General features: G+C 27.9%; 1 protein-coding gene and 1 long non-coding RNA gene across 6 annotated transcripts; both read right to left on the bottom strand.

The window, feature by feature from the left end:
* Positions 1–492: 492 nt before the first annotated feature.
* LOC149878807 (uncharacterized) lies at positions 493–3,573 on the bottom strand. Of its 5 annotated transcripts, XM_090072128.1 has the most exons (7): positions 3,367–3,572; positions 2,270–2,330; positions 1,947–2,119; positions 1,625–1,692; positions 1,303–1,418; positions 906–969; positions 493–718 (listed from the first exon to the last, which is right to left on the bottom strand). In XM_090072128.1, exons 1-6 carry the CDS (start codon positions 3,373–3,375, stop codon positions 953–955), a joined length of 444 nt encoding a protein of 147 aa, XP_089928254.1. In that variant the 5' UTR covers positions 3,376–3,572; the 3' UTR covers positions 493–718; positions 906–952. The 5 variants fall into 5 exon arrangements, 2 of the variants coding, with proteins under 2 accessions (XP_089928254.1, XP_089928255.1); XR_016446984.1 differs by having other exon boundaries at positions 906–1,418; positions 3,367–3,573; XR_016446985.1 differs by having other exon boundaries at positions 906–1,418; positions 1,625–1,689; positions 3,367–3,555.
* A 1,567-nt stretch (positions 3,574–5,140) lies between these two features.
* Positions 5,141–7,422, bottom strand: LOC149878806 (uncharacterized). The gene is made up of 2 exons (XR_016446987.1): positions 5,655–7,422; positions 5,141–5,573 (listed from the first exon to the last, which is right to left on the bottom strand). It is a non-coding gene; the product is annotated as an uncharacterized LOC149878806 (long non-coding RNA).
* Between the last annotated feature and the right edge of the window lie 6,775 nt (positions 7,423–14,197).

Raw genomic sequence — 14,197 nt, 5'->3', positions numbered from 1 at the left:
CTTACCCAGCAAACATGTCAGCGTTGATTCAACGTTGAAAACCGGTAGCAAAAGATGTTGCGGAAACGTTGACAAAGTAATCGATTTTGCAAAGATATGTAACGTTGTTAAAGACACGTTGATTAAACGTTGTTGCGTAACGTTGAAAAAACGTTACTAAAAGACGTTACAAAAATGTCGCAACTAAACGTTGAAAAAATGTTACTAAAAAAGCGTTGCATAAACGTCGCAACATAACGTTGAAAAAACGTTATTAAAAAAGCGTTGCGTAAACGTTGTTAAAGCAGTCGATTTTGCAAGGATTTGCAACGTTGATAGTAAAACGTCGACTTAACGTTACTAAAAGACGTCGAATAAAGGTTGAAATATAACCTTGAAACAATGCTTATATATATATATATATATATATATATATATATATATATATATATATATATATATATATATATATATATCTTGAATTGGCAAATAAAACAAAATTGTTTGTTGAACTCTACACTTGCAATATTTCCAAAATCGATTTTTAATACAACAGTAATACAGAATGATAAATATAAAAAAAGCCTAAAATATACAATTCATAGATATATATAAAAATATAAATATTTTTTTAAAGATTAATGTGTGTGAGTGTCTGTATATATATTTATACAATATATAAAAATAAAATTTACAGGATATCGTATCGATAGGCCAGGATATCATTGAGATACAGAAACTAAACCAAAAAATAAAACTTTTATCATTAGTGGTCTGAGAGCAAATGTAAAAAAAAAATGTTAATGATTTTGTATGATTATTAATAAATTTATGAAGTATATATATATATATATATATATATATATATATATATATATATATATATATATATATATATATATATATATATATACATACATACATACATATATAACAAACTTTTACTATCATCAGTTTCTCTGAAGCAATCTAATTAGCCAACTGTAGTTGCTTAAATTTGAAAAACTTGAATAAAACAATTTATAATACAATGAAAGATTAAATTTAAAAAAAGTATATCTTAGAAAAAGCACTTTACACAAGACACAAACAAAATCATATCACATATCCTAAAATGTCATTAAAAAACTCTAAACTTCCGATTTCTGCTTTCTACAAAAATTTATTGGCGAATATTTCAGAACTGATTTTACAGTTTCATAAATCCCTGCTTCACCTGGGTATCTTTTTGAAACACTCTTTAAAATATAAAATTCAAACTTCTTGCTTAAATGCTGTTAGTAAAAATCTGTATACTTAAAAAGTTTAAACAAAACATATTACCAACTAAAACACGATACAATTTTGTCTTTGAAAAAGCAAACTTTTGTTTGGTTTTGTTTGTGGAATTGGTTTGTCCCTTCATATTTAACAAACAGCGCAACTCAATCGTTAACATCCTAAAAAGTTAGTAATTATTTGAATCAATATTTACAATATTGTACAATGCAACATTCATGCTACAGGAAAGAAAGCATATAATGATATGCTTAAAAAAGCGTATAATTATATTTAATATAATAAATATATTTCGCAAACACTTTTTAAATAATCAAATAAAAACCATTGCCATTTTTGCTTGGAAAGGTGTAGAAAATTGACCTACTGCTGAATAACACATTTTACATTATCTTTTAAGTTAACTCCACCAATTTTCGTTATTTGCGATACCTGCTTTCAAAAAAATCTTTAATCAATGCTTAAATAATTATATAAAATAAGGCAATCTTTTATAAAATCCCTTATATTTTTAAACAAATTAAAAAACATTGAAAGTTGAAAAAACAAAAAGTATGTATAGAATGACAAATTATAATAAATAAAATTAAACTATTCTTTAATCAACTTTTCAGTTAATAAGGTAAATGAATTTACCATGACAATATAAAGAAAAAATTCAAACAAGCAATAGCAACAGGGCAACTTACCCATTTAGAAAAAATGACACTGTCATTTAACATAGTATCTAGCTTAATAAGTTGTTCTATTGAACTCAATGCATTTATTTGCAGATCTTCGCATACAACTGAAGAAACATTTTGAAGATCCTTTACCATATTTTCAATTTCTAAAAGTTGTTTAAAAACCTTTTTCTGAAATTCTAAAAAAAAAAATGCAATTTATTAAGCATGTATATACATTTTTTTTTTTAAATACATACAATTCTTTTTTTTTATTCTTTACCATATAAAAAACAAAGAAAAGACAAATCCAAAAAGAAACACAATTATTCGCAAACATAATTACTCACGTTCTTCTTCAGATTCCTCATCCCAGAGTCGTGAAGTTAAATCCTTCACATACTTCTTTATCTATTAGTAATTATTTAGTAAAATAAATATAAACCATAAATGTAAAAACTAAAATTTAGAATAAGTGTAAACAGATTACAATATATATCTAGGCAATAATAATAAAATAAACAGATTCAAAATATTACTTATCCCAAATTAGAAAGAAAAAAGTTTATTTGATATTGCACTTTACTATTAATATAAAACATTAATAATAGTTTTTTTTATTCATATTTAACAATTAATATAGCAATGAATACAGTAAAAATAACCCACCATCTTTTACCCAACAAGATGGAACAACTACCTCTGTTTCAATCTTTTTTTCAAAATAAACAACTTAAGCCCAAGATTGTGAAGCCAATATTATAGATTATCTAAATGGATATCATTTTTTTTTATTTACACACACACACACACACACACACATATATATATATATTTATATATATATATATATAAAATTTATGTGTATATATACAAATAGCTGTCATGTTTTGAAAATGTTTGAGGCAGAATTTGAAAAACTCTTCTACCACAGGATGTTTGCCAACTAAAATACCTCCTCTGACCAAAAGTTTTTTAATGGTTTATGTCTCCAAAAACTAATTTAAAAATGTCCAAAGTTTGCTACTGACTGAGCTGAAATTCATTTTTTATAGATATTTGCATACATTTATGTGAAATTTTAAAAAAAGCATGAATTTATAATACAGACATACAAACACACGTCTTTAAAATTTAGTCTGTTAACAGACTAAATTTAGTCTGACTTATTATAATTTATAAGCTTTGATATTACTTTGTACATCTGAGCATTGTTAAAATAAAGTACTATTTATAACTAAGAAATAACTTTTTTTAAAAAGTTGAGCATTTTGTTAAAATGGTCAACTTAAAATAAAATAAAAATATAGACAAAAATAACCTGAATAAATAGAATTTACCCTGAGATTTATGTATATTATTTACACTTTGATATAAAATCTAAAAGTTTTAAATTAGTCGCATTAAAAATAGGTTATAAAATATAACTTTAAAATATTTTTTATACCATCTGCATGCATTCTATTAAGTTTTGCTTGCCTTTCCATTACGGCAAATTATTTTTGTAATGGCTACATCAATGAGACAAAAATTGTCAATGTGCTACTTCCTCAACGTTGCAAAAGCAACGTTTTATTAACGTTGGCAAAAAAATTTTTTTCAACGTTTTTTAATTACCACATTTTCAACGTTGGTATATGTAATGTTGAATAAACGTTGTTTTATAAATAGCTTAAATACGTTGAAAAAGCAGCTAACGTGTAACGTTGATAAACCTTAAACTTTGCGACGTTTTTACTGTGATTATTTGCGTACTTTTATTCCACGTTGAATAAACGCGATTTTTTGAGAAGATAATATACGTTGAAATTTAAACGCTTTTTCAACGTTGAAAATGTAACGTTTAAAAAGCGGTTTATTTTTAACGTTGATTATGCATAAATTTTGAAACGTTTTTAAAGTGGCTTTTTGCGTAAAGTGATTCCACGTTGAATAAACGTTTTATTTTGAGAAGCTAAATTACGTTACAATTTCAACGCTTATTCAACGTTTCAATTTACCGCGATTTAGTATACAAAAACGGACATTGATTCAACGTTGAAAAGACGTTGTTTTTGTCACTGTAACGCTTTTTCTACGCTGCGACCGGTTTTCAACGTTGATTCAACGCTGACATGTTTGCTGGGTTATCTTCTACAAGAGACTTTTGTTCATGTGTTTTTGTATTTCTATGGGTTGGCCCAACTATGATTATTAGTCAACCTCTGAAAGGTCGGTTTCTGTTTCAATTTCTTCAAACTGAGTTAAGATTTGGCTCGGGAAATTAATATATATTTTTTAGATTTAATTAACTATTATTATCTCCATTATAGTTATTATCTTTACTATTTATCTCAACTTTGATTTATCTTTAGTATTAAGAATTTTTAATCATTAAATCTTTAAAACCAATTTAAAATTCGAAAAGATGACGGGCAAGTTTCGATCCGAAATCCCTGATTGGGATCACGATATTTTCATTAAACGTTTTTAGGATGCAGAAGCTAAATACAGCATCGAGGAAATATTTTGTAGGACTAAAATACTTCAAGATGTAAGAATTAAAAAGTACAACAAATAATTCAAATTGACTTTGAACGGGTTTTTGTTACGTCGCACTATGCGTCGCGCTGATAGAAAAAAAGGAAATAGCCTTATAACTAGAGAACTATTTAACATTTTGAAGTAATTTTTTTAACAAAACATCAATTATGAGATATTGTTTGTTTATACATATATTTATAAAAAAAAGTCCGGTCTTTTTTAAAACCGGTTTCATTCCGGTTTTTTAGTTGGTTTATCCGGACTAATTCGATTTTTGATTAAAAAGATATAAAACCGATAGTTTTTGATATTTTAAACTCTAAATCTGATATATCAATTTATCTTTTTTAGGGGTTACAGGCATTTTTAGTCTCCAACTTATATTTTCATGTTAAATAAAAAAGGAAATAGCAGAAATATTTTATTATAAATAAAAGTGAAATAAATACTCCAGAAGTTCCATTCCCCTCAAATGCAGAATCAAGGTTCTGATGCTAAAATAGGTTTTTAACAATATGTGGCTATGAGAATAGCCTTTTCTTAAAAGTTGCTTATCAATTACAGCTGCATGGTTTAATGATGCTTCCTTGATTTCTTTTCTTAATATGAACCATTACTCTTTGACTTCCTAAAATTATTTAACAACAAACACTAAAATTTTAAAAAGTTTTGTTATTGCAAAAAATAGTATAGTTTAAGATATAAACTATTTATTATAGAAATTATCTATCAAATTCTAATTTTAACAATTTTACATTCAAGAAAAAACTGTATTCACTGTAATAAATGTATATAATTGAAATATAATTAAAATTTTCATTCTAAACATGTCTCAGCAATCTTTATGTGGAGCAAATTTAATATCTACAACAAGCCTTCAAGAATTGCACTATGCATCACTAAGTAGAAATAGGACTTTAGACACATCTTTGAGGAAAACAAAAACATGGCAAAATTGAGTCAATTTGAGGCCAATTGATGCAACTTTTCCTCAAACATAAAAGTTTGGGATTCTTATGCTTCAACTTTTCTAACAATTAGTTTTTTGTTTTTTTTTTCAAGCATAAAAAAACATGCTGTGTTGATTATGTGAAAAGATCTCAAAAATATCAGATTGGCTACCACCAGCACCTAAAATGTATCATTAATAAAATTAAACGATAACATTAAATATTTAAATTTAAGATATACATAGCTTTCTCCAATATTTACCTTAAGAACAGTTATCAGCTTAATCTTCTTGCAGTATAGCCTTAATACCTCTTGCATTTTGTTTTTCTAACAGTATAGGTACATATCAGATGTCATAAATAAATAATTAGCTGTATCCCTAGTATTTTCAGCAAAAGAAGTTAAACGTGCATGACGTACTCATGCAGTTTTGTTGGCTTTGTTCCTGGCTTCAATGGCACTCTCAGACAAAGAACCTATTGGATACTTAAAATATTTAATAAAAGAAACACCATGAACTACCATTCTATGCAAAGACTGTGACATTGGAATGGTTTTTAAAAACTGATCATTAGAAATGAGACCAAACAGACATTCAGATTTCTGCTTGAAAATTTTCACATCCGGTCTTGCTGTTGTACTATTCATATCAATGAGCAGGTCCCTAAATAGTTTCATCATAGTGGTATTCTTCCAGTCACAGATGGATTATTAAAGAATTTTCGTGCAACATTGCCAGTGTTGGATGTACAACTTCCCTTCCTGACAAAAGATACCCTTATTTTTAATTGTATTTTGAATAAGTGCTGGAGTTTTTTTTTTTGTTTTCAATAAATTCTTGGCCATTTTTTGCTGCTATTTTTCTTCCTTGTTTCACTGCTGGAAGTTTGCAAGCAGTATTAAAAAAAAACTAACTCCATGCTGAATATCCACAATTGAAGATTTCAATATATTCCAAGTTTCAATATATTTTTGTCTGCATTTTTATCTTTATTCCAAATGGTTTCCAAATTAAACTCCTTAGGACTTGCTTGACATACACGACAGCACTGAGATGCAATATTTTTTAAAGCATTTTTGATACCACAGCATTAAGTGTTTTACCATCATTCATTGTGGTATAAATAGTTGACAAACTTGAATTTATAACAAAAGTATTGTCATGAAGTATAAGTTTACTTTTAATATTCTCTAAAGACAAAATTTCATTTTGTAAATGTTCAAACTTCTCTTGAATAAAACTAGCAGTCTCTTTGGAAAAACAAAACATAAGATGACGGGTTGCATCTGGACTATTTGGATTACAATTTTTCCATAGTATCTTTTTTCCACTTCTAATCTCCAACAGTACAAACACTTTACTATACACAGTGTAATCATCCACACCTTTCTTCATAGTTACTGCATTCTGAAACTCAGATTGGTCACTCTGACCATCACCACCCACTTTGCAAATAACATGTTATCACGTTCCTCCTGTGCTAAAACTTTAATAGAATTATCTTCATACTCCAAAAGATACTCAAACTCTCTAGAAACTGAATGTTTGATCATATTGAAGAGACTATATTTTACTTCAGTTTCTGAATATTTCACCTGCTCTGGAAATGTATGTGTTAAAAGTTGACGATGAGTGAATCAAGCCATTTTGATAATTTATAAAAACCATCGCAAGGTAAAACTGAATCAAATAAAAACTTACCGTATGTTATTGAACTTCGGAATTTTCATTTACTTCACAGAATTTAGTCGGTTTTTAATAAAACTCACAGTAGTAAAAATGATTTTAAAGCATGAGGTCACAGAGGTCGCCTCAATTTTTTTGCATGGCAGTAAAGTCGATTTGCAGTAGCTATATTTTATTTAAAAAAAAACGAGGCGACCTCTGTGACCACATGCTTAAATTAATCAATGTTTAAGAAATCAAAAAATCAGCAAAAAAATGCTATTCAAAAACCTTTTTTTTCTATTTCTTGTTTTACATTCAATTAAATACATTATTATTTTAATTTCGCATAAAAATAATATAGAAATTCTACACTTATCATATATTTTGAAAGTATTTTAACAAAAAAGCGAGTTTTTTAAAACCTTAAAAAAACCCTTAAGATGTCAAAAGTTTAAAAAAACTAAAAATGATTTTTTTTTTATAGAGAATTAAAAATTGAATGCAAAAAGAAAAAACTTAAAAAGTTTAAATATGAAAAATCACTAAAAAATATGTACAAAATCCTATTTCCGCTTAGCGATGCATAGTGCGTCGTTAAATCATTTGATTCAATTTATCCTTAACGTGGTAAAATTTAAAGTAGCTTCAATGTGGTAAAGATACTGCCTTACACTTTGATTTTTAGCAGTTAATATAATATGCTGGTAGTTTTTAATTTTACAGCTGATTTTAAACATAAGCTGAGTAATGTAGAGAGAATAGCTTTAATACTGCTTGACTCAGTCCTACGAAAACAGTTAAGCTATTAAAAAACAAAATTGTACTATTGGAACGTGTTGAATAATTATTGTTTTAAAACTTTGGTCGTCGAGATCATTAAATTTCCGCAGAATTGATAAAATCATTGGATTGCCGCAAAGTGGTAATTACTTGGGAACAGTAAAATTCTTTACCAATTCCATTTCGAACACTTAAAAACATGGAAGTTCTTTGAAAAGTTTCACTTTAAATCTTTTGGCCATCTTTGAAGTATTCATGTCACAAAAAAGTACAAATCGTTAAAAGAAGCTTTCACAACTTTTAAGAAAACCAAAACTTTATCTACTAATTAACAAAACCTTCTTAAAATATGCTCTTCGGCTCACGTAATTATTTCAATACGGCTCTTGAGGTTAGTCTGCCCACACTGTTTTTTTGTTTGGGTAGGAAAAGATAAAAGCGGTTAATTTTGTGGATATCCTGAAATTAGTTCACGTTTTCAATGTAAACAATTTGTATGTACCTGGGCCCATAAATATGTGCTTAAGACACGATTCATGATAATCTTCGGCTCACGTAATTATTTCAATACGGCTCTTGAGGTTAGTCTGCCCATAAATATGTGCTTAAGAAACGATTCATGATAATCTCTATGAATTTTTTAACTTCAGAGTAATGCAGAGAGTTAAAGACTAGGTACTAGACAGCAACTTTTTATTCTTTATACGGAACATTTTATTGCTTACACGTTAGATTCGATTGTGATTCCGCTTTTACTTTTATGGGCTGCTTAAGATCCGAGAAGATTAATTTTTTAATGATCACTTTAAGTAAAAAAAAATTGCAATGAAACAACTCAAAATTATTTTAATTTATAATTCTATTTTGTAACGCTTAACACTGGTGTCACCAAATTTTTTTCTTTAATTTTCAAATGGTGGATTATTAACATTCGCTTTAGAACTTCTTCAATCCTACAGTCAGTCAATGAGCAAGAAATGCTAAGGGGTTGGATTCAACAACGTATATTAAGTCTACAATTTATGAATAATAGTAAGCTCTCATCTAATCAAGTTGTTCAAATTGCTATTCACTAAAACTCATAACAGATCTCTACAGAACTGGAATATTGGGGGATTATGTCTTTAGGTAAAAACTAGTTGAAATTGAGAAGAAATTTTACTTTTAATATCTTTCATTCTATAAAAGGCTGCTATATCTGGCTTTTTTTTTTACTAGAGATGGTACAAGTTCCATTAAAGTTTGTGCCATTGAATGTCACAAGGGTTCTTATTCGCGAAAAATTTTAAATGCCGAAAAATGCTGAAAGCTATCATCAACTTACTTTATTAGTGCTTTGGTGAATACAAATACAACTTACGGTGCTAAGGTTAAGGTAACTGCTGCTACTCATGAAATAACTGGTAGTAAAGTTTCTAAAGATAGTAGAGGTTAGTAAATCTGACCTCTAATCTTTCACTAATCTAAAGTTTGAATCCTCCTTTATACGGTCTTCCGGGATGGCAATCCGACAACGTGGTAATTGTCACTTATCAAGCAATTCTGAATAACAGTCTTCAAGATCTTTTCTGGACGGCCAGTCACTTACGAGAAGGAATCAAAACTCTAGTACTTAAAAAAATAATTGTTTTATTGATTTTGCTCTGTTTTATTTCCTTGATGTATTACTGTATGACAAAGTCCTAAACATTAACTTAATCACTCTTAAATTTTATTCGCCCGGGTATTGTCATAATTGGTTACTTTAAGTTTTAATTGTAATGCATTTATTTCTAAACCATTGTTAAAGTAAATTGACTTTCTTGACTTTTCGATCATATATATATATATATATATATATATATATATATATATATATATATATATATATATATATATATATATATATATATACTGTAAACATAACAATTCATTTATTAGTTAAACTTGTTATTTTAAAAGTTTTTGCAAATTTCGTTTAGTTTACGATTTAGATGGTGGTTTTTATAAAGTCAGTCTAAGCAGTCAATGGCAGTATATCCGGATGTATTGGGAGTTGAGATCCGAAGTTTTTAGTGTAGTTTTTAGTGTAGTGCTCAGACCCACTGTACAGGTGGTATCTTTACAGAAAATTGACACAGTTCTAAATCCTAAAATTTTGGTCGTTTTAAAACAAATAAATAGTTTTACGTTTAAGATAAGGTCAAATATATATATAACAAATGGATAGTTTTACGTTTAAGATAAGGTCAAATATATATAAAACAAATGGATAGTTTTACGTTTAAGATAAGGTCAAATATATATAAAACAAATGGATAGTTTTACGTTTAAGATAAGGTCAAATGTTGTTTTTAACTTTTTTTTAACTTTGATAGAAAAAATACAAATTTATTAAAAGCATTAAAAAAACAAATAAAAAATAAATAAACCCAAAAAGACATTTGATAAAAAAAGTTATTTTTTTTTGTTCATTATTTTTTTAAACTTAAAAAGTAAATTTTTTTTATGTTTCTAAATTTCTATTTTAATAAATGTTTATTTGGTCTGTATTTATAGTCAAATGCCAAATCAGTATTTGAAGTAGCCTCCTTTGGCAATATAACTGGTTCTAACGCGTTTAATATCGATTCGATTAACTTTATACAAACGTCTTTTGGAATTTCGGACCAAACTCTCTCCAACTCGTTTAAGATGCTCTATTGACGTTTTCTGGATTGGTACAATTTTGACATTTATATAAGACTAAATGTTCTCGGTAGGATTCAGATCTGGAGATCACACCATGGAAAGCTCTCAATTTGCTGCTCTTTGAACCAGTGTTGGACAGAAAAATACCCTATGACCTTTAACTCTGTCCTACTGGAAAATTTCCATGCCTTGCTTTCACCATAAAAAAGTTTATCAGATGGTAAAACTTTATTTTTAAAGGTGTTATTGTAGGTAAATTGGTTAATTCAACCCGTATACACTTTGCATCATCCAGTGTTCTTGTAGGAGATGCAATCCTAGATACCTCCTCCTTGTAACCTTGGTATAATGAATCGGTCCACTTATCGTTTGGAACACAATCTTATAAGCATAACTCTTGATTAACTATTGAAGACCTCAAAATTCTATTTTTCGTTGAAGATGGCTTTGCTCCGATCTTCAACGGTCCATTGAAGTCTTTCTCTATATTATTTTCGCCTTTTAAACCTATGTATTTTAGTAATAGTTTTCTAGCTGCTTTATATTAACCGATTCCTTTTTTTAATCTAAATTTCTTTAAACTGTTCCCCTACTTACATTAACATTTTTAAATTTGCTATTAAAATCACTTGCAAGTTTATTGTTGTTATTTGTAGGGTTTTTTCTTACCACTTAAAAGAGATAACTTGCGTCTTGGTCTGTTTTCTTAGGCGGTCTGCAGGTCCTTGGTAACTCTATGGCACTATTGGTCGTCTTTTAATTTTTCTTTGTAGTTCGAACGCAAGTCTTCGAAAAATTGAGCGTTTAACTTACCTCACAGTTCCGTTTACCAGCTTTTAACATACCGATGATTTGCCATCGAACCGATTGGGATATGCTTTTTCTGGCTATTATTTCCGTGAAAGTTACCAAATTATTGAAATGACTTTCTTAGTAAATTGTCAATTCGGACAATGTTTCGGATTTAGGTCCTATTTAAAATTTAACATATCAATTTTTCATAAATCAATCTTAAGTGGCTTTTGTGGAATTTTTATTTTCCGCCTCCGTCTATAAATATATGCAGAAATGTTTGCTGCCATACTAATTATCATTTTTGTTAAAATCTAATTTTTTTAAACAACGAAGTATTAAAAAATAAAAGTAATATATATATATATATATATATATATATATATATATATATATATATATATATATATATATATATATATATATATCAGGGGCGTGTCTAGGGGATGTCTGCTACGTCGCTGGACATACCCAAAATATGTATATATACATATTTTTTCACAACTTCAATATTTCGTTAAGTAAATATGATGCGTCGGTAGATAAAAGCAAACAGAGCGAATAATTATAATAAACTAAAGCAATAATTAAGCAAACTATACAAGGTTAACTGTTCGAACGGATGGTAAGAAGTTATTAATCCGGGATAACAGTTAGATTTACGGTTCAGTATTTTATTATACGCCAAGTTAGAATTATTTTGTTCTATCTCCAAGTTTAAATGTTGGGAGAAAGTTTTTGATTTTTTTCTTAAAGTAATAATTATTTAAAAACTTAGTCTTAATTTTTAAAGAAATAATAACTTATGCTTTAAATAATTTATTTTTAAACAAATTAGAAAAAAACTTGTAAAATAGAGCGCATTTTAGAAGTAATCATTACTTACTAAAATTAATAACTCATTTTCTCCCAACTTTTAAAATAGGAGATAGAATTAAATAATTCTAACCTCGCGCATAGTGCTTGTCAAATCGAGAACGGTCTAAAGTTTATTAAAAAAAAAAAAAAACGATTTATATATTTAAACGGAGGTTGTTTTAATTTTTGACTTAAACAAATTAATAAAAAACTTGAATGGACATACCTTTTTTTATTAAGTTATAAGGTACTTCATTTTTTAAATATTTTCTTTTGTTAATTTAAAAAAAATAAAAGTAATTATTTCTTAGAGAACAAATTCCGGACTTCCCTTTTCAATTACACCCTGAGTAAAGTTTTAGTCAAATTCTATTGATATTTATCATCAGGAGGAGAAGACTGTAATTAACAACAAGCATATATTAAAATATATCAATGGACATCCCCAACTATTTTATACAAAGCTGTGTATCTTTTTAATTACTTGCATTTTAAAAAATATAAAAAGAAAGAAAGGGTTTTAAACATTAAAAATAAAATTTGGACTTCCCTTGGTACATACACCCTGTTTAGTGAGTATTTATTAAACATTTCTTAAACATAAAGTTTAGACAGTTTTTCAACAATTTTTTTTTGCTTCATATAAGAATAGGTCGTGTGTAATTGTTAAGCGTTGGTGCTGACTATGGTTATCATCATTTTCTTCTAAAAATAGATAGCGTGCGAAGCGATGATGTTTGATAATGGTTAGCATCATGTGCGATAAAATATCGGGCGATTGCTAAGCCGTCTTACCTCATATATGCGTTTGTGAATGAGGAAGGGGGGGAGGGGGATGCTAAAATTTAACTTTTTTTTTTTTTTGGGGGGGGGGGGGGGGTTAAAACTGCGACTTACCCAAAAAAATTCCTGTACACGCCCCTGTATATATATATATATATATATATATATATATATATATATATATATATATATATAACTTAATATTAATAAAAACAAAGATAAATAGATAGATAGGTAGATAGATAGGTGATTGAAAAAATTTTTTACTAATATTAATTAAAATCAGTCTCTTAACTTTTCGTTTCATTTTAAAGAAATTAACTCTGAAAAAAAAAATGGCTTCGAGCGAGAATTAGGTGTTGAACCAAATTAATCACTTTCATATCTTTGATCATCCAAACGTAATTGTCAGCAAATAACACCACATTCCAGTTAAATTTCCAATCTAATTCTCCTACTTTTCAAAAAACATACCTTCTTCCATTTTTATTTCAAATACTACTTTTTCAAGAGTATTGAAGAGTTGATTTTAGGCACAGAGTTTTCTCCGGAAGGAAATTGCAAAAGAATTCCACTACAGATTTTTTTCAATATGCATTGTTATATATACCTGTCACGAAATCAGGATTTAAATCGAAGGGTTTAAACCAGATGTTATTCATTTTTTTAAATCTTTAACAAGCTGTAGCCGATTTTTTTATATTTATCCTGCCGTAGCAATACTCTGAGTTCTTGAACAAAAAACCAATTGTAATTAGCTTTGTAAGGAACTTTATCACCACCTCTTAAATGCTTTTTTTTGTTTGTTTGCATTATCTGTTTCAATCATGTCTCTGCATGATCTGTTTCAACCCATTACATCGTTATTCTTCAACCTTGCAATATTTTAATCTTATGCATGCCACGCCTTCTTTTGTTAACAAATTTTTATAGAAAACGTTTTTCCAAATCACGATCTGCTTTTGCCATTTTTTAAAACCTAGAACTTTTCTTTTTGCGTTTTTCTCAAAGGAACTTTAAGAGCAAACAGAAAATGAATTTTGTAGCATTTTACAGAGAAGGTAGTTTGGGTTGTCAAGTTGAGAATTACTGTTAAGTGGAAAAAACTGGCTTAACGAGCTCTAACAAAAGATTTTCACGCCTGCAAGAGAACAGAACTGATAGCAAAATAAAGTTACAATTGTTACCAATATTATTGTTTTTGAAAGGTCTTTTTTTTTTATTATTATTATCATTTTTGGTTACCGATAAT

The sequence above is a fragment of the Hydra viridissima genome, unplaced genomic scaffold (assembly GCF_058129835.1).
Source record: "Hydra viridissima isolate aposymbiotic clone 2 unplaced genomic scaffold, HvirCarnegie_v1 scaffold_14, whole genome shotgun sequence".
In the NCBI taxonomy this organism is placed as follows: domain Eukaryota; kingdom Metazoa; phylum Cnidaria; class Hydrozoa; order Anthoathecata; family Hydridae; genus Hydra; species Hydra viridissima.
Note: the sequence above shows the minus strand (reverse complement) of the source record. Positions and strands in the feature narration are given on the sequence as shown.

Bases quoted from the DNA above. Each gene is read 5' to 3' on its own strand.
- LOC149878807 (XM_090072128.1), bottom strand. The intron at 2,120-2,269 runs GTGAGTAATTAT...TTTTTTTTTTAG, and splicing joins TGAGGAATCTGAAGAAGAAC to AATTTCAGAAAAAGGTTTTT. The intron at 1,419-1,624 runs GTAGGTCAATTT...CTAACTTTTTAG, and splicing joins GTAAAATGTGTTATTCAGCA to GATGTTAACGATTGAGTTGC.